Genomic DNA, 21,894 nt, shown 5'->3' with positions numbered 1-21,894 from the left:
GAAGATAGACAATTCGCTTTGCCCACCTGAGGCTCAAAGTCCTCCATTTGTAAATAGAGCTGGCTGAGATCTATTTCTGTCTTTCTCGATCATAAATTTAACAATAAGAGTCAGAGCCTCCTAGAACATGGTCATTCCTCATTAGGAACAGAAATGACTTTTGTTTGGAGAATAATATATCCAAAAGATGTGCATTCAAATCAAGCTACTCCTCCACGATCAGAAATAAACAATTATCAAGATGTAAAAGAACAAAGTGTTCAAGGAGGAGAAAAGGAAACAGAGAGCATGTGTGTGTGTGTTCGGGCAATGTGAGAAAGATTTTAAAAATAGAGGAATTGAGGAAGTATGAAAGCAATAGTAGGAAGAGTGCAGAGAGTAAATGAGTAGCAAGCAAGACGGACTGCAGGTCCCTCTGAAATGGCATAACTTATCTATTGCCCAAGATACTTTCCCCAGGGACTGGAGGGAGCTGAAATCCAGTCCCACCCTTCATAACTAGCTCCAGATACTGCCTCTCATCCAGCAGAGGGCGCACCTTCTTCTAAGACTCAAAATAAGGAACTAAAACGAAAACAAGGATTTTTAAAACATTCTGGCTTTCACAGCCTCCCAGGGGGCTCTGTTTAAGCATGTGCCCAGATGGGTAGTATCAGAGTTAGAAGAGATGTACTTACCTGGAGTCTTGGATCTTTCTACCCAAAGTTTTTGTAAATGTTTTGCCTTTTCAACTGTTTCATGAATTTCCTCAGCAAAGTCCTGTAACTCTTTTAAAAAGGCCAGGTTGTCAACCTTACGGTGGTCAGCTGTGGTTTGCAACCTAGATGAGCTATAAATACATAAAATGAATACCACAGATTGAGCACTATTAAAAGAGCAATTTTCATCAGCATTTTTAAGGTTAAACCTGTACCAATTTACAAGTACAACAACCATCCTTGAGAGTCCAGTTTACTTAGCCCTCACCCAAAATGGGTATTATCATTTTAAAAAAACTTTGCCAACTTAAAACTAGAAAACTATAGCTATTCTTGTTATTGTCTGTAAAGCACAACCATTGTATATGTTTATTTTCTTTTTCACTTGTTACATATCATGGACTGTCCAAGGTCCTGGGATAAGTACATCAGTAAACAGAACCAACCCGCTCCCTGCATGAAGAGGAGAAGAAAATAATAAATCAGATAGACCTAATAACTATAGATTGAAATAAATACTATGAGGAAAATTCACAGCACAACGATATAAGGAAAATTCTTCAATAGATAAGGATAAGGGAAGGAAAAGTCTGCTATAGAGAAAGTGTTCATGTCTGCCACTCAGAGAAGGACATATTAACCTGAAACCTGAAAAAATAATATGGACCAACAAGTGGGGAGAATGAGGAGGAATGCATGCTAATCAGAGGGAGCAGGTGCAAGGGCCCTGGGGTACAAAGGAGCTGAACTGTCTAAGAGGATTGGAGTAAAGAGGTAAAGGGATGGGCTGTCAGTCATGGTGAGAACTGTACTACTTCACCCAGAGTAGTAGAGAGCTAGGACAGCTTTCACAAAGATGATGTGACTGATTTAAATTTCAAAAGAGCACTTTGTCTGTGGGTAGAGAAAAGGATTCAAGGAGGATCCTTAAATAGTAGTTCAAGTAGTTAGATTCAGTTGTCAACTTGACCAGGTGAAGGTACCTAGTTCTGTCGCCGTGGACATGAGCCAATGATACGTGAACCTCATCTGTTGCTCATTACATCTGCAGTCAGCGAAGAGGCATGCCCGCTGTAAGGAATGATGCTTGATATAATTGGCTGGTGCTTAAATGAGAGAGTTCAAAGTAGCACGGCCCAAGCAGCTCAGCATACCTCATCTCAGCATGCGCAGCTCGGGCCCAGGCCTTTGGAGATGCAGAAAGAGATCACCCCGGGGAAAGTTGTTGGAACCCAGAGGCCCGGAGAGAAGGCCACCAGAGATCATTCTGTGCCTTCCCATGTAAGAAAAAACCTCAGTTGAAAGTTAGCTGCCTTTCCTCTGAAGAACTAAGGAAATAAATCCCCTTTTATTGAACGCCAATCCGTCTCTGGTGTGTTGCATTCCAGCAGCTAGCAAACTAGAACAGAAAACAAGAGTGGAAAAGAGGTGGCCAGTTAAAAGGCTACTGCTGGCACTGGAGAAAGAAGAAAGTGGACGGATTCATAATCTACTCCGGAAGTAGAGTGAGAGGGCCTTCTAGTGAGTTGGATGAGCGACCAGAAAGAAGAGGCAATCAGAAGGACTTGCAGGTTATAGTTAGGAGTCAACGGTGAGTGGCAGAGCCTCCTCAGGTGAGGGATGGGGACAGAGACAGTGTCACTGAAGTTGAACATCCCCATTAGACACAAGTAGAGCTGCCAAAGCCCTATAACATGACTGCAATTCAGGAGGGAGGTCGCCAGTATTTTGGATAGTTAAAGCCTTTGTCTCATTTTCTATTGGTATATTTACTGTCTTCCTGATTTCTCTGCATGAACTGCTTAGGTATTCAGCATATTTTCACTTCTTCACATTTTTAAGAAATATTTCCCACAGGTTTTTCATTTGTCTTTAATTTTATTTTAGCTTTGAAATAATTTCATTCCAAAAAGATAAATAGATGTAAAATTTATGAACAGTATCATCCCTCTGAGCAATGATCTAAAATGGAAAATTACAAAAAATAGCATAAATGCCTAACGAAAGAAAAATTGTTAAATAACAACATACGTCTTTAAAGGGATATTCTTTTTTTATTTTGTATTAGAGTAATATATGTATACAACTCAAATGAAAGGATATTCTTTAACCTTTAAATTTTGGGGCTACTGAAAATGTGTACGGCCTTAGTGGTCAGACTCAAGTGCACCAAGGGACCACCTGGGAAGCTTGTTTAAAAGACAGAATATCAGGCACCACCTCCAACTGCTTCACATCCTCTGGGTCAAGAGAGGAGCCTAGAAATCTGCATTTTAACCCTCATTTCAGTGGTTCTGGTAGAGGTAATCCATAGATTACACCAATGGGGACTATGCAATTTTAATTGAAAACATTATAAAACTGCTATTTTTTTTCTGAACTTTAATGATATAATCATGAGTGTGGAAAGGAAATACACAAGGACAAATATTGTATAATTTCCCTGATAGAAAATAATTAGAATAAGCAATTTTTTAGTGTCTGAAGCTAGAATGCAGTTTACCAGGGGCTGGAATGGGGATAGGAAATGGGGAGTTAAGGTTTAATTTGTACAGAGTTTCTGTTTGGGGTGATGGAAAAGTTTTGCTAATGAATAGTATTAATGCTAGCACAACATTGTGAATGTACTTAGCAGCACTGAATTATATACATTACTGCAATTAAAAGGAGAAATTGAGGGTAGTATATATGTTGCTACAGTAAAAATATTTTAAAACTGTAGAATTGTACAACACAGTGAACTCCAGTGTAAACTGTGGACTATAGTTAATAGTACAATTGCAATAATATTATATCATTAATTGTAACAGGCATCACACTAAAAATGTGTTAAAAATTGTGAAGACTGGTAGGGTGAGAGATAGGGAACTCTGTATTTTCTGCATGATTTTTCTGCAAAACCTACAACTTCTCTAATAAAATAAATTAAAAATTCTAACCACTTCATAATTCTTTTCTAAAATACAAATGGAAAGAAGTCATCCAGCCAATATTTGACAACTTTTGCTCTGGTTAGAAGAAATTTCTATTTGCTAGTCATCATTTTCCATTGATACAAAACAATTTTCAGATATTTCAAAACTACTAGTAAAAAAAATGATCAAAAAAAAACACTTTCTACTAAAAAAACTTAATTGTAATACTACTCATCAAGAAAAAGGATGAGTTGTTGATACATGCAACAATTTGGATGAATTTCAAGAACATTATGCTTAGTGGGGAAAAAGACATTAATCTCAAAAGACCACATACATATGAAGATGTCAGGAATCCCAGGTCTGGTATAAAAAAGTCTAGACAAAAGAGAATGCCAAGAAGTAGGAATGACTTTAAATCCAGCATTTCCCAGGGAGGCCAAGGAGAAGGAGACTGGATGAGGACACCGTGTTTCATTCTGTGGAGGGCAGTGTGATCATCATGAGGCAGTCTGTGTAAGTACAAAGGTGAGGATACATGAAGACATTTGTGAATAGGAGGTGAGTGAGCACAGGAGGTGAGAAAGAGAAGGTGGCATGTAGTGGCCACTTATGGGAGAGAAACAGGGAGTCCTAGAGGGCTGAGCAATGATTATTTTTTAGTTTAGGAAAAAAACCAGAACATGTGAAGGAGAAACAAAAGGAGAAAGTTTGGAGGTGCTGTTGAACATGCTGAGCAAGACGAGGGGAGAAACTGATCATTGTAGAAGGTCTCATTGTGTAAAGAGATGGGATGATGAGCACAGAAAGGATCCCTGTCAATTCTCTCTCTTATGGGCATACTTCTAGATGTCAGAAAAGCCTTTTTAAACAACAAGGATCAAGTTCTCAGCTGTTTTGATGGTGGCTGCTTTGGATGGAGTAAGAGAATTCAGTTACACTGAAAGGAACTGGACTCTGGAAGAGAAAAGGTTGCAAAATAGAGATTAAAAGCACGGAAGACACACCAAAGAATGTCTACAGAGTGAGAAATAAGGCAAGAAGTTAAAAAGTGAGGCAGCAGCAGAAACCGTGAGAAAGGTGATTCTCAAGTAGAATAGAGCCAGGCAGTCAGTAAGAAAGAAGTAGAGAAGGTAAAATGATCTTCAAGACACCTGAGTGAATTAGAAAATGATGGAAAGAAATTTAGATATTGGTGATAATGAAATAAGAAAAGTACAAAATAACTGGAAATAGGTAGAAAGAGAGCATTTCCAGGAGTTGGGAGTAAAAGACTTAAATCCTCACCAAAAGTGGGATAAGATGGGTGTCTTAGTTTCCCATCTGCTGTGACAAATGCCACACAATGGATTGGCTTCAACTACAGAGATTTACTATCTAATGGGTTTAGAGGCTAGAAGACTTGCTGTCTCCCAAAGCCAGTAGCATTCTGGCTGGCCAGCAATCCCTGGCTTCCTTGGCTTTCCTGTCACATGACAACATCCTCTCCTTTCCCTTCTGGGTTTCCTCTGACTTCCAGCTTCCAACTCCCCACCATGGCTTTCTCTGAATAAGGCTCCCAGTAACAGGATTAATATTCATCCTGATTCGGTTGGCCACAACTTAACTAAGATAATATCCCTTATAATCGGTGCACACCCACAGGAATATGGGTTAAGATTAAGAACATGCTTCATTTTGTTTTTCTGGGGTACCTAGCGCAATCTGCCGCAATGGGCAACACATCAGCTGTCGGAGCTAAAGGTGGAAAATGTTCTGCCACAGGAAGTGTTCATCAGCCTCCTGCTGATTATAGATAGCAGACAGGGAAGTGAGGGGCAGGTTTAGGCAGTACATCAGTATTATAGGGCATCTTGAATTTGTTTTTATGGTATTAGTTTTATGTTAGACAAAATAAGAATGATTCCTTATGCATTGTGGGAATATCCACTTAATCTGCTGTCAGTAATGATTCATGTTTTTACTCTTAAATCCTCTTGTTAGCACTCAGGGGAAACTCTCTCACAAAGCCAGGAATAAGGAAGTTGGTTCTCATAAACATAACCTAGATCAGATGAAATCTGAGATTTCTGCCCAAAGTGAACTTTACTCAAGGAATTAAAAAGCTCAGGGAAATTCCCAAAATAAATTAACCATGATAATGTTTGAAGAGTCTTGAAATCAAAACTTTTGTTTTCAGATATTATGAAATGGAGACAATGACCACAAAATTATCAGAAGCAAGTTCGTATTGATAGCTTTGAGTTTCAAATGAATCCATACTTGAACCAATATCAAAACAAATGAAAAAAGACCAGTGAAGTGAGGTAGGTCTGAAACCAGAGGTAAACTCACTGCACTTCTTTGCTCTCTCTTTTCTCTTTCTCACTCTCTCCTCCTTTCTTGCTTCTTTGTTGCTTTCTGTAGAAACAGAGCTCGAAGGATATTAAGGAATGATGAGAAGAAAAGAAAGGAAGAAAGAAAGAAAGACACAGACAGGCTCAGGGGGTCTGAAGCTTGAGTTTACTTCAGACAGACTTCAGACAACTTTATTTTCAACCAGATCTTAGTTATATACCACAGGATGTCAATAGATATGCAGGCATTTCCTGAGGGAGCAAGATTCTTATCTCACAGTGTTCTTCATACTTAACAGAACTGTTTTGGGTAAACATTCTCTTCCTCCCAGACTGCTCTACATACCAATCGCCACAGTTTACCACTGCCATCCCGAGGCCAGCAGCTTGCAACAAATTCTGTAGGTCTTGCTTTAAACTCTTGGTTTCTACACTTCTTGTAACCTCTTTCTCGGTTTCACTTAGCATTTCTTCTAACTGTGCCTTAGGCATTTTAGACACTGTGTATTATTTCATTCTTTGGTTATCAAAGTCAAGGACTTTGTAGCACTGATACTAATGTTTAAACAGACCGCCTTTCTCATAATATGGAAATGGAGGAACACAGAGAAAAATGGCAGTTATTTCCTAACACTGAAATACATTTTATTACTGTTATAGCCATAGTGATAACAATCTATTATCATTAGCATCCATGAACAGAATATCTCTGCCAAGCACTGGGCAAGCTGTTTACTATGTCTGTTTATTATGTCTTAATGCTCATTGCATCTTAGTCACAACATTTGACATTAGTAAGTGAGAAAACTGAGATTCAGAAAAGGTAATTAATTTGTACAGAATCACAGAAGCAAAAGGCATCAGAGCCAGTATCGTTCAGTACCAAAGCCCATCTCTTTCCACTCCAACATCAATTACATTTCCCATTCTGAGTAAGGACAAGCTATAAAAAAGACCTGAAATTAAAATGCTCCTAAGCCTCAAGCTCTTCCAATCCTTCCCAGAAAGATGGAGTTTTGTATGCTTTCTTTTTCCACATGCACAAAAAAATCATTGAGTGTTTTGTGGCTATTATTTTGCACTTTTTCCGAATGATTTTTCTTGTATGCTATTTTTATATTACTTATTTCAAAAATGTAAGCACAATTTAAATATTGTGGTCCAAATGTGTGTACAAATTATCTAGAAACTTTTAATTTTCTTCTTGCAGCTTAATAATGGAACATGAAAATCATGTATTTTAACATGTTTTACGTTGAGATATTTTAGTTTGTTCAATATCAGTAAGTGTGGATGAAACAAAACCAAGATCATTCCAAACCCTGATAAATACAATCAAACTACCATAACCAATCATTTCCTTCCATTCCTAATTCGACCTGTAGGAAGTTTCTAGAGCATTCAGGGTCCTCCGAGTAAAACCCTGTTCACTTTGACTCTTTTCTTATGAGTTACCTCCTGTTCTTCTCTCTCTCTTTTTTTTCTTCAATGTCCTGAGTAACCATAATGTTTCAGTATTGAAAGAATGAGAGCAGGAAATTTAGCTGTCATCTGGTTCACTTAGATAGTTATATAGAGAATAAAGAAATGGCTGGCCACTGCTTTTGTTTCATCTCAGCTGGAAAAAGGACCTTAGCCACTAACAGCACTGTAGAGGAAATACAGTAGGTAGCTAAATAAATACATGTTTTGTGGGCATTGACACAAAAATGAAAAGCTGGGTAAGTAATTCTGAAGTCAACGTTTTTACCTACAGAAAACAAACTGTTACATGCAAATGATTTTGCAATCAGCAATTACTCTGTTATTCTTAAAACAGCAGTGGAAAGACCTCTTACTGGAGAACGACCACTAGTTGGAGCCATTATTTTGAGAGTTTGAAATTAATAAAACTGGTTCGTTTTAACTCTAAATTCTGAGTAATGACATCCGACCTGTTCCCAATTATTAAAGCTATACTCAAAGCACCTGTTGATGAGGTTACCTCAGTTAGGATGTGACCCACCTCAGTTAGGATGTGGCCCACCTCATTAAGGATGAGTCCTTTATAAACAGAATGAATGGGGGCAGGGGAGAGAGAGAAAACCATGGAAGCAAGAAGCTGAAAGCAGTAAAACACAGAAGAGAAGGGAACAACCAATAGATGCTGCCATGTGCCTTGCCATGTGGCAGAGGAGCCAAAGGTTACTGGCAGCCAGTCTTTGGGAAGAAAGCATTGCTTTGATGATGTGTTGATTTGGACTTTTCCCAGCCTCAAAACTGTAAGTGAATAAATTCCATTTTAGTTTGTTAAAGCTACCAGATGCAACACACCAGAGATGGTTCAACTTTTAATAAGGAGATTTATTTAGTTAATACTTTATAGTTCTTCAGAGGAAAGGAACTAGTTTTCATCTGAGTTTCTCTGTCAATGGGAAGGCACATGGTGACATTTGTTGGCCTACTCTCCTGGCTTCTGGGTTCCAGTGGCTTTCCCCAGGATGATTCCTTTCTGCATCTCCAAACATCTGGGTCTGAGCTCCGAGTGCTGATATGAGGTGTCCTGAGCTTCTGAGCTCTCTTCTGACCTCTCTCTTTTAAGCCTCCAGACAATTAAATTAAATCTCTCTCATTGTGAAAGGTACTTCCCACAACCAACCGCAAATGTAATCAGCCATAGATGAATTTCACATACTGATGATTTAAGTCCACAGAAACAGAACGGGGCATCATCATCTGGCCAAGTTGACAACTGAACCTAACTACCACAATTCTCATTCTTTGAGTCAAACTCATTTCATGGTACCTGCTTTCAGCAGTGTAAGAAACTAAAACAGATTTTAGTACCAGGAAAGTGTGGTGCAGTTATTGAAAATACCAAAAACATGAAAATGGCTTTGGAGTTGGGTCATAGGCAGAGGCTGGAAGAATTGTGAGCTGTCTGATAGAAAAAGCTTAGATTTCTTTGAAGAGGCTGTAGAAATATGAATGCTAAAAGTACTTTCAAAGAGGCCTTAGACTGAAATGATAATTGTGTTATCACAAACTGGTAGGAAGGCAATCCTTGTTTTGAAGTGGCAGAGAATTTAACAAAACTGAGTTCTGATGTTGGCAAAAAAGCAGAATTTGAGAGTGATGAAGTTGGATATTTAGCTGAGGATATTTCCAAATGCAGCCTGGTTTCTCCTTGCAGCATATAATAAAATGCAAGAGGGAAGAAATAAGCTGAGAACTAAATCCTGGGCACAAAGAAACAAGAAATTGATGGTTTGAAAAATTCTGAACTTCTGAAAAGCAAATCCCCAGAGAATAGTGCTCTATTGTGAGGGTTTAACTGAACACAGAACCGGTTAGCCAATTCAGGGCAAGTCAGGATTGGAGGTGCAGTTATTCAGAAAGGATTTGTGGAAAGTTCTTTTGTCTGAAGATTTGGACCCCCTGTGTACTACATATGAAACCAACAAACTTTTTGAGAAATCTGCATGAACAGAACCCCTGCTAGCCTAGAAAAAAAAAGGGACAGATTGAAGGAAAAATCGCTTTGAGGGTAGAATCATAGGAGGTGATGTCTGGACCAAAGACATCTTCTCTGGCAAATTCACCCATGTGTGTGAAAAGGATGAGTCTGCCCCTTAGCTTGGAGAGGGTGAACTTCTATCCCATTTTTTTCAGGAAAGGTGTTACCACCTCAATGTCCTCAGAGGCTTCAGCCTATTCCACATTGATTGCAGAGAATCTGGCTTTTACCCCAATACTTAAAGAATGTGAAGACTTTACCCAGTGAGGAGGACATGGGTAGGGATGGGGCTGCACAAGGTCTTAGAAAAGGTAAGGCAGCTGCTTCATCATGCCCAGAGGACAAAACATCATTCCATAGATGACCCTTAGTCCTTGAAATATAATGGAGTATGCCCTGCAGGGAGTTGAAATTGTTTGGACCAGCGATCCCTGTTTTCCTTCTAATTTCTCCCAATAAGAGTGGAAATGTTTATCCTAAGCCTTTACCTCCTTTGTATTTTAGAAGCAAATAACTTGTTTTCTAGGTTTCACAGGTCCACAGACAAGAGGAATCATGCTCCAAGACAGACTACACCCATAACCTATTTTGATGAGACTTTGTCATCAAATGATGAGACATTTCAGAGCATTACTTCTGAAATGACTTAAGGCTTTTGGAATATTGTGATGGAATGAATGTGTTCTGCATATAGAAAGAACATGTCTTATGGGGGTCCAGAGGGTGGAGTATAGTGGTTTGAAGTACACGTATTCCAGAAAAACAGGTTCTTAAATCTAATCTATTTGTGTGGATGTACACCCATTGTTAAGTAGGACTTTTGGGTGGGTATGGCCCACCTCATTCATGATGGGTTTTAATCCTATTACTGGAGTCCTTTATAAATGGAAGAAATACAGAGAGAGACTGAGAGAGAGAGAAAGCCATGGAATCAAGAAGCTGAAAGCAACAAAACCTGGAATAGAAGAGAGAGACCAGCAGATGCTTCCATGTGCCTTGCCATGTGGCAGAAGAACCAAGGATTACCAGCAGCCAGTCTTCAGAAAGAAAGCATCACCTTGATGATTCCTTGACTTGGACATTTTCCAAGCCTCAAAACTGTAAGGAAATAAATTCCCATTTTCTAAATTGAATTCATTTCATGGTATCTGCTTTGAGCAGTTTAGGAAACTAGGCTGTTCTGTATACAAGTGAAACAATTCTAAAAAGGGTGTTTCTCTTACCGAAAATGGTGTTTGGTTGACCCTGTGTAGCTTATGTTACTGCACCTTGACCCAGTGTTGCAAAGAAGGCCTTGGACAAAGGGGAAAACACCCCGGCTGGGCAGATCCCGGGGTCGCAAATAACCTGGAGATAGATGCAAGGAAGAAATAATCCATCAAACTGCGTTCCAGAAATGAAATACCAGTTGAATTAAACTATTAATATATAATATCATATTGTTATATTATTAATCTAGTTATTACTTTAAAGGAGACCTTGGGACTCAAATCAAAAAATTAAAAATCCTTATCTTTTTATATCAATTACATTTCCATTAGTATCTGTGCTCACTGTTCTCTGAGTAGCCATGTAGCTATATAATTCACTGATCTTCCTGGCTCATAGAGTGTTGATACCTCTCTTACACAACCATGCCTCTAGATACTGGACTCAGTTTCAGTCCTCTGCAAACAAGCTGTGGAAGGGAAGAAGGAAGGATAAGAATGTATACTTTGACCCATCTTATATAAAAATTTAGAAATTTTTAGTTTGGGCAAAAATGTCAAGTTAATGTAACTAGGATTGTTAAATATTTAAGTATCACTGCTAAAGGTCATATACTGCAAAAAACAATTTAGCGAAATTTGATAGGGTCAAAAACTTTTAAAGAAAAATGTTGCTATAATAAGCCATCTGCCTTGATAAAGTTTTGTTTCCATATGCCCCTTCCCTGTACCCCCTTTACACCAGCAGATGGATGGGTGTAGTCCAGGCTGATGATTGCATGCAACTTGGGAAGTTATTTAACCTTTCCTGAAGTACATTTCAATCAGAGCACAGAAGGGGACCAAGGTCTCCTTGCACCAAGAGAAAAACAGAGCACTCTCAGACAAGTGTACAAAGTGGCAACCCTGGGGATCAGCAGCCCCCTGGGACAGAAGGAAGCATGAAAGAGGGGAATGGACACTTGGTGGACATCTCCTCTGCACCAATGGTTGCCACTCTAAGCTGAGTTTCTCAGGGGATCCTCTAGCAGCCCCAAGAGGCAGGAGTATTTACAGAGAAGAAGCTCAAAGAGGTTAAGCCCTTTGCCCTGGACCTGGAGCTGATAGGCAGCAAGATGGAGATACAAAGTGTGGTCCTTAAACTATGTTGGTTCACAAACCCTTTTGAGATTCTGACAAAAGTTTTGGCCTTCTCTCTGAGAATGTTCATCTGCAGGAACCTCTAAGAAGCATTTCCAGTGTTTCTTTATGAACTGTACTCTTGTTATAAATTAGAAACTTGATAAATGTTGAATGAGTAGCTGTAAATTATTGCAAAAAGTACCATGAGCTCCTTTCCCCATGTGGCTGAATTGAACCAGTCCCATAGTTTACTGTCAACTATACAATTCAGACTCTTGTATTAGAAATATTTGGTTTGGGGCTTTCCATCAATCCCTAGTTTCTTATCATCAATTTGTTAGGTGAAAACTCCCACAATCATATTTTGCTCTCCAGCAGATCCCCTCTCTCATATTGCTCCTGAACAATAATGCTGGTTTTCCCCATTTACTCTTTTACTTCTTCACCTCCCCCTCATGCTTTAGGTGGCTGCAGTGTGGCTTCTTTGTGACCCACCACTCCACTGAACTGCTCTGTGCAATGGCACCAACAACTCCTGAGGCTAAATCTAATAGGAACTTGTGAACCTTTCTCTTGCGAGAAAGGTGCAATGCAACCACATTTATCACTCCACCATGGCTCCTTCTTTAAATGCACCCCCCACCCAAACATCCCTATTACCTTCATTTTCCTTTCACCACTCTGGCTGTTCCCCACTGCATTTTCTCTGCCTGACCCTTGAGTGTGATCTTCTTGAGCCCTTGTCCTAAGTGCTTCTCTTTCTAGGGTGTCTTCATCTACTTCCAAACCCTTCTGAGTTCAAGACTCTTAAATCTCACCACTCACTGGGTAGCTCAGCCTGACAGCCTCTTGGGCACCTCAAATTCAGTAAAATCAGAACTGAGCACAGCTCCTCCATCCTGTATTGACTGTGTCAGTGTGGGGCCACGCCCCACCCAGTGGCCCAGTTAGAGCCCTGGAAGTCTTCTTCGGTGCTCCATCCCCCCTCTCCTCAAAACACCCAGTGAGTGGCAGTTGCTTTCAAACCCATCACGGTACTATCCTTTAAATGTGCACCCCTATCCCACCTTCAACCCCTTGCTTCAGGCCACAACAATCTCTTGCCTGGTTAATCAATAGCTCCAGAACTGGTGTCCCCTACACTGGTTTCTCTTACACCCCCAATTTATCCTCTAGCAGCATCTAGAGTGTTATCCCTAAATGGCCACTTATTATGACCTGGCCAGAAAACTTTCAGAGGCTCCCTAGTGCTCTTTGAGAGTCCACCTTTATTGATCTGACCCCTTTATTGATTGTAGTAGACTGAATTACATCCCCCACAAAGATGTGCTCAAATCCTAACTCCTGGTCCTGTGCATGTGAACTCCTTTATAAATGGAATCTCCAAATCCTAACAGCTGGGGGTGTAGAATCATTTGTAAATAAGATCTTCAAAGATCATATCTGGACAAGGCCAAACCGAATCAGGGTAGGCCTTAATCCAGTATGACTGAAGTCTTTAAATGAAAAGTAAATCCAGACATGGATCATATTTGGACAAGGCCAAACCAAATCAGGGTAGGCCTTAATCCAGTATGACTGAAGTCTTTATATGAAAAGTAAATCCAGACATGGATCATATTTGGACAAGGCCAAACCGAATCAGGGTAGGCCTTAATCCAATATGAGTGAAGTCTTTAAATGAAAAGTAAATCCAGACATGGTCAGTCAGTAGGCGGGAAGAGACAGAAGGAGACAGATTACCACGCGACAAGAGTCAGAGACTGAGCTGCCACCAGAACACTACAGACTCCAGAGAAAAAATGACCTCGCAGATGCCTTGATTTGGACTTCTAGCTTTTAAAACCCGAGGTAACAAATTCTGTTATTTAAGCCAACCAGTTTGTGACATTTTCATAGCAGCCTTGGCAGCTTGAGATACCCTTCCAGCCACATCTCTGCTTTTTAGTCATGAGGAACTACTTTTCCATTCTACTTTGGGCTTTCGCACATGCTGTTTGTCTTGCCTAGAACATTCCTCCCCTGTACTCTCTTATCCTAACAAGGTTTCAGATTGCCACCTCCTTGAAAGCTTTCCCAAGAATGGAGTGGCCACCCCTCCAGGCTGCTCGCATGGCCCCCTTGTATAAACCCAATCGTGGCACTTTTCTCACTCTATTGTGTCTGACCCTTCAGCAAGTTCTGTAGGGGGTAGGAAAAATAACTTGCCTGTCATTTTGTGCCAGCCTAGCCTTGAACACTAGCAGTGGTCACTCAATAAATATTTTGCTGAATGGATTAATACATTAATAAAATAGGGACCCTTAAAAGTTTTACAGATTTTCCTAAATCAAACTTCAATATTTTCTCCAGCAAACACTGGAATCTCCATACAGCAAAGACAACTTAAGACCATTCATTTTTCTAGGTGTAAAAGCTAAATATAACCAACACTTTATTTTGGATAATTCTCATCACTTAATAATCATTTATTCATGTGAGGTTTACACAGTTAACCATGTCGCCAGTACTTCAAGTGTCATAAGTTTGGTAGAAACAAAGGATGCAGTCATTTCTCGGGGGTGTGCAATTGTGATTTCAAACCGTATCAACAAAATGTTCTGTCTGATAAAGTTCATGGAACAGGGGAAGTTATCAATCATAATTTATCATTATACCATCATCATCACTATATCATCCTCATCCTCATTGCCATCATCATCACCACCATCATCATCACATAGACCATCATCACGTTCATCACCACCACCATCATCATCATATCATCTTGGTAAACTGTGAAATGCATCTCCCACATTGTACCTCTTGTTCTTTTCTTTCTACATTTATAATGGCCTGTATATTTATGCCCCAAATTGAGATAGGAAAGTTGAAAGAATAAATCAGCCTTGTGAAAAATCAATTAAAAATTGATGCTTACTGACAATAGCCCAGAAGTATTGCTATTGTTATAATGCAAAACCACCCATCCGTTCATTCTACTCAGAATTCAGAGTTTATCAAGAGCAGAGAAAAGAATGTGTATTTTGAATTCAGAAGTTCATCCATCATTCAAAAGGTGTAATTAAAAGTGAAACTTACAATTGTCTCTATGTCTGGGAGGTTCTTGAAAACGAAGTACTGTCAGAATCATGAAGAGGATACATGGCCAGAGAAATTCAGCGAGGGAAAGGACCTGGAAAATTTAAAAAAAAAAAAAAAAACAGTGCTTGAATAAATTGCAGTGTATTTCCATATCTCTGTCTCTTGGAAGATGGTGAACAGATCAGGCTACCAACCCCTGGAAAAGGAGGACACAGTCATCCCTGCTATGTGTCTCTTTGAACAAATCATTTGGAACCAGGGCCCACTGAGAAGGCCTGTTCATTTGTTACAGGATCCAGACCAGTGGCTGCGTCAGCTCTTTCTCCCACCAGACACAGCTTCTACTCCGTTGTTTTCTCTCCACATTTTTATTTATTGCAGACCTTACAAGATTAAGGAAATTAAAGAAATAAATACTTCACCCATATTTCCAACACTCCAAGTCAACTGATTTTTTTCTTTTACATTCCTGACTTCATCCAAACACATATTTTTCCAGAATTGTTAATCACACACATTCCTTCCCAGTTTTTTTCTTTTTATGAATATTTACTTTCCAGTATTGCTATGCAAGGTTCATAATGATCATTTTACTGACCACACAACGTTTCTACCAAATGAATGTACCATAATTCACATACTCATTTTTCAATCAAAGTCTATTTTTGTATGTAAAAATTTTCCCTTTGAATTACTGTATTGAGATTGGAATAAACTCCTGCAGCTAAGATAATTGGGGTCGAATCTCTTGGTACACACACTACAAAACCGCCCCCCAAAAAGATTGCAATACTTTGCACAACATTGGATTTTCAAAGTTAAAAGAAAAGGAACTACCATCGATACATGGAATTTAATTACCTTGGAAAGAAGCACAATCTGTGAGGTTTAGTACAGTCAAAAACTATTTTAGCAAGGGCTGGAGTAGGCATAGGGAATGGGGAATTAATGCTTAATTGGTACGGTTTCTGTCTGGGACAACAGAAACATTTTGAAGTTTGGTAATGGATGGTGGTGGTAGCACAACATTGTGAATGTAATTAACAGCACTGAAATATATATTTGAATGGGATTAAAAGGAGACCCTTTAGGTTGTATAAATGTCACAAATAGAAAAAATTCTTTAAAAATATAGGATTATACAACACAAACAATGAACCCTAATGTAAACCATGGACTATAGTTAATAGCACAATTATAAAGCTATCCTTTCATCAGTAGCACAATTATAATGATATTTTCATCAATTTAGCAAAGTTACCACACTAATGCATGTTGTCAATAATAGGAGAAGTATATGGGAACTCTGTATTTTCTACATGATTTTTCTGTAAACCTAAGACTTCTTTAATAAAAGGAAAGAAAAAATAATTTCTAGAAAACCCTCAATTATCATCAGAGCATTTCATTGTCATCACTCTTCATTTGTTTGCCTAATAATCTTCTATTGACTTCAGCTCATATCGTTTTACAAATACAAATATGATAGAGACAGACACAAAAGAAGCATGATATTGAATACACGTACTAACAAAAACCTGAAGCAAAAAGATAAGGGTGTACAGTCCAACACCAAAAAGGTTGTCTTACTGGTTCAAACTCTAAGTAATAATGTACTGAACTAAAATGCGTTTTAGCATCTTTACCCTGTGATTTGCCATGGCCATATTTCACCTGTTTCAGTCCTTCCCTCTGACATCCAGCAAACAGACCTAAACAGGACCAGACAAGTCTAAAAGGACTGAAATCATAAATCTAAAATGGGTGGGGAAAAAAGTTTCAATCCCAGATTTAGTTAAAGAGGAAAAGAGTTCACCCTCTTTGAAATACTTCATGAGGAAATATTTCTTGTGCCAGAAAGTGCATTATTATGAAAAGTTTACTCACAAAATGTTGGAATACAATATCACACATTCTGAAAGCAGAGAAAAATTCTGCAGGCTGTTACCCTCTGGTTCAAGGGATCATAAATAAAGCCAGAAAGAGAACATGCAGGAGACTACAATCCATTTACATCATTCTGTTCATTCTCTGTGGCAAAATAATAAAATGTTGTGGCAGGAAGATGGTGGTAGAGGATTCTAGAATTAATTCTGGCTAATTATCAATGTGCAGAATAGCAAATGTACTTCATATTAAACAGTGGCTTGATTTGATACCTTTAAGAAGAATGATTACATAGATCAGTTTTAATAACATATGCTAGGGGTTTTTTTTTTCAAAAACACAAGGTATATAGAAAATAGTTCATAGACCCACTACCCTATAACACCTTTGATATTAGAAATAAATGTAAGATGAGGAAATTCAAAAGGTACAGAAAAATATATAAACTTCTCTCCACAAGGATAAATAATCTTAACAGTTTTCTCAATTCCTTTTAAAAACAAATATATATATATAAAATAAATATAACTAATTTTTTAGAAACAATCTTTCATATCAGCAGATTTTAGAGAAAACACGGCATAGCAGATGGCTTGATTTGGATCAATCTCATTCTTTTCAAAGACTACAAAATATTCTACTATAGAATTTAATTTATGTAACTAATCCCACAGAATTTAATTTATTTGACTATCCCCTAATAATGGAAATTTTCATGGTTTTTCCATTTGGGATCAGTGAGCTTTCATTACATTTTTTGGTTGACATTTGTGAGCATATGTATGAGGTAAAATTGTTCGATGGGATTACTGAGTCAAAATATGTATGATTTTTATTTTGGATTTTAATTTGGATAGATATAACCAAAAGGCCCTCAATAAAAACTAAACTGATCTTTATGCACTCTAATCATGTTCTCAGAAGCACATAGAATTAAACATCTGGGATTAAGAAATTTTAAATTTTTTGTCAAATTGATACGCAAAAAGACAACATTTCTTTCATAATGAAGATAAAGCGTGTCTCACAAATTAAGCATGTAATTCCTTGTCTATTAACTGACTGTTTTGTCCTGAGCCATTTTTCTATTTTCTTTTTTTTAATGATTTGCAAATAACAGTTTCCTGTTCCTTTTGATTAAAGAATTTAGCATTTTGTAGGCCTTATATATCGCAAATATTTTCTCCAATTTTTTACTTGCATTTTTATTGTATAAATATTTTATGCCATCAATGTGTCAATCTTTTCATCTTTAGCACTTGAATATTTTTGTCTTCTGTATAAAGAACACATAATTTTGTAAGGACTCTGTCAAAGCCAAATTAAAATAGTCCGTGGCAACTCTGAAATTACAGATATTTATCAGTCCAGTCTGAAAAATGGATGGTAAATCTCTAGTTCAACTTGAAATAACATTGTTAAGAAAAAAAGAAACTTTTTTTTTACAAGCCAATAAAGCTTTTCTGAAAAGCATGAATTGGAAAAGTCTTCCCTTGTTCCGAATTTGAATACTCCATTCGAGAGGAAAGTACCTAGAAACCCAGTTCAGCTGTGTCATTGTCCATAGTGAGTGAGTGAATGAATTCCTTCCAGGAGACTCTCTATATAGGGGCCCAAAAGCCACCTTCCTTTTTGCATCCCATTTTTGCATCATATTTTTCTTCTCATGTGTCCTCATTATCCTTGAACCTTGCTTAACATTGTTAACCTTACCCCTGCTGAGTGGGAATGCTTTCTGATAAATTTATGTTTTTAACCTAGATCTCCCTTGCTCTAAGCCCTCCAATGGTGGCTTCTTAACAAGGAGGAATAACCCAAGGAAATCAAGGCATAAGTTAAGAATAATTGCTGCTTGTAGGTTCTGGCTCAAAATAACGATCATCTGGTAAACCATTTATCACTTCACAAACAACAGCCACCCTTCCAAACACAACCAGAAAACCCTCCATTCAACCAACAGGGAGCCCCAGGAGGGAAGTTTCCTCAGTGAGAGATTGTGAGAGCACCATGATGCTTATTAACATGACTTTCACAGGTGCTCAGATATTGTTTCACTCTCCACCCCTTTTAACTGCTAGCACAAGCACACATACAAGCCTCTCCTTGGTTCCTTCAGCACAGCTGAAATGAGCTGGCATTTTAGAAGATCATAACATATATACATGTAAACAAATATACATGAAGGACCCCTGGGCAAAAAATGATATGTTGGAACTTCTTCACAGACTTTTTATTCTGTCAGACCAAATGAAGAAAGAAGAAAAAAGAGAAAAATAGAGGGAGAAAAAGAGAGAAGTAAGAAGTTCTCTTTAACTAATACAATAAATTCCAAAAATGTCAAGATTCAGAGCTAGAGCTGGGACTCAGCATCAACGGATTGAGAAAACCTTCTCGACCAAAAGGTGAAGACAAAAATGAGACAAAATGAAGTGTCAGTGGCTGAGAGATTTCAGACAGAGTCTAGAGGTTATCCTGGGGGTTATTCTTATGCATTATGTAGATATCCCCTTTTCAGTTTAAGGTGTATTAGAGAGGCTAGAGGGAAGTGCCTGAAACTGTAGAGCTGTGTTCCAGTAGCCATGTTTCTTGAAGATGATTGTATAATGATATAGCTTTTGCAATGTGACTATGTGATTGTGAAAAACCTTGTGTCTGATGCTCCTTTTATCTACGATAGTGACAGATGAGTAAAAAATATGGACTAAAAATAAATAATAGAGGGAACAAATATTGAAGTAAATTGAGTAGATTGAAATACTAGCAATCAATGAAAGAGATTGGTAAGAGGTATAGAAAAAAAATAGGGGGAACAAATGTTAAAATATATTGGGTAGATGGAAATACTAGTTGTCAATGAGAGGGAAGGGTAAGGGGTATGGTATGTATGAGTTTTTTTCTTTTTTATTCTTGTTCCTTTTTCTGGAGTGAAGCAAATGTTCTAAGAAATGATCATGGTGATGAATATACAGCTGTGTGATGATGTGTGAGCCATTGATTAGACACCAAGTATGGAATGTTCATATGTTGAGAAGGTTCGTGCTTGTATGTTGCTTTGTTTTGTCAATAAAAATAAAAAAGAATAAAAATAAAGGAATCAGAGCTAGATCAGAGAAGCCCAATAATGGCTCAGTAGTAACCCAGCCCAGAATATACCCACATAATCCCAGTGATTCCTATCTGTGAGATTAGCACCCAGAAATTAGCTCCTTCTTCTGACACACAGATGGAGGGAGAACTGCTGCTGGCAACAATCAAATGAAGAAAGGAAAGTAAACAAAAAGGCTGACTGTTGGAGAAGCCTCCAGGGCTCCAGGCAGAAATGTGAAAACTATTTAACTTGAAGGAATTTAGAACACCCTGAAAAGCCATCATTCACAATTTATATAATCTTCTGTTTCTTTAAAAACTCTTGCTTGGAAGCACCAAAATGGGACACAACTTTGGTTTCTACCAGAATCTATGCCTTCCAAATTGCAGTTCTAAGACCCCAAATAAATGCCTTTGTGGTCTTGTAGTTCAGTTTATTTCTCCATCAATGGTTTTACAGGAACTAAAAGAAATCCACAAATAGAAAGAGAGAGTGTTTGTGGCAGGAGTGGGGAAGGGGTTGGCCCAAAACAACAAAAGAAAGAAGTCATGAGCTGAATCTTTATAGATTCAATTATAAAAGGAGTTCCCTTCAAGGGGAACAGAGAAAAAAAAGGTAAGACAATATTTAAGTAACTAATGGCCAAGAATTTTCCGGACTTATGAAAGATACACATCCATTGATAAAGGAATTACAGCATTTCCCAGCCAGATGAATCCACACTAAGTCATGAACGATGAGACTTCAACACATCTAAGTCAAACAGATCTCAGCAGCAACTCAAGGAAAAATACCTATTACCTACCGGGAATAATCAGACTGACCAAAGACTCGTCAATAGCAAGAAACCAGAAGAAAGTTAAATATCTTTAGAGTGCTCAAGAAATTTTGTTGATCTAGAAAAATTACCTCCCAAAAATGTTGGCAAAAAAATTGTCATATTGTCAGAAAAGTTATCTATTCAATGTCATGTATCCAATGCAATTCTACACTAAAGAAATTTTCAAATATATAAGCCCAATAAATGTTTGGATCAAACTCATTTTTTTGCAAGACAAGAATTTTCAGTCTTGATTTTACAAAGAAAAACTTTACGCTGTTTAGAACATTTAAAATTAAATATAAGGGGCAGTGCAATGGTGGCTCAGTGGCAGAATTCTTGCCTGCCATGCCAGAGACCTGGGTTCCATTCCTAGTGCCTGCCCATGCAAAAAAAAAAAAAAAAAAAAAAAAATATATATATATATATATATATATATATAGAAAAAATGATTGAAATTAAAGGGATTAAAAAGATATGCTAGATAAATAATAAACAAATTAACTATGGTAATATCAGACAAAATTGACTTTAAGTCAAAGAACATTATTAAATACAGAAAGGATTATATATAATATAAAAATTGATACCACAGGAAGATATAATTTTGCATCTTAACAAAATAGCCTCCAAATGCATAAAGCAATCATTGACAAAATTTCAGGAAGAAAATTCCAAACTTACCTTCATAAGAGAATTCGATATCTGCCTACCTCACAATAATTCTTTATACCAGAAAGAAGCAGCAAGAAATGTGTTTTTTTAAATAACATTGATATGATAAACAAAAAAAAATGTGAACCATTTAGGGGAAAAAGGTCTAACTAAAAGAAGTGCAAGTATTTCATGAATAAAATTGTGAAATTTTAGTGAAAGACACCAAAAAAGACCTAAATCCATGAACAGATGGGCTTTTCTAATGATAAGAAATTTCAATATCATAAAGATATTCGTCTATATGTTCAATGCAATGCCAATGGAATTCCGACAAGTTTGTGGTTGTTTCATTTTTATTTGATTTTGCTGCTGTTGTCATACTTAATGAGCTGATTTTAAAATGCATTTTGGAAAAGACAAAAAATCTAAGAAAAATTTGATTCACAGGTTAAAAGAATTTTGACCTTATCACATATCAAACTTTCCATAAAATGATATTAATTAAGACAGCATGGTATCAGTGCAACAATAAACAAACCAACCAGTGGAGTGGCATAGAGACTCCTGAAACAGAGCTGTGCAT

General features: G+C 37.7%; 1 protein-coding gene across 1 annotated transcript in view; it reads right to left on the bottom strand.

The window, feature by feature from the left end:
• Window positions 1–21,894, bottom strand: part of ABCA13 (ATP binding cassette subfamily A member 13) — a 442,652-nt gene that overhangs the window by 408,402 nt on the left and 12,356 nt on the right. Inside the window, 3 exon segments of the mRNA XM_077118896.1 lie at window positions 678–829; window positions 10,669–10,792; window positions 14,857–14,950. Coding sequence (XP_076975011.1) covers window positions 678–829; window positions 10,669–10,792; window positions 14,857–14,950 — 370 coding nt within the window.

Source organism: Tamandua tetradactyla, chromosome 1 (assembly GCF_023851605.1).
Source record: "Tamandua tetradactyla isolate mTamTet1 chromosome 1, mTamTet1.pri, whole genome shotgun sequence".
In the NCBI taxonomy this organism is placed as follows: Eukaryota; Metazoa; Chordata; class Mammalia; order Pilosa; family Myrmecophagidae; genus Tamandua; species Tamandua tetradactyla.
Note: the sequence above shows the minus strand (reverse complement) of the source record. Positions and strands in the feature narration are given on the sequence as shown.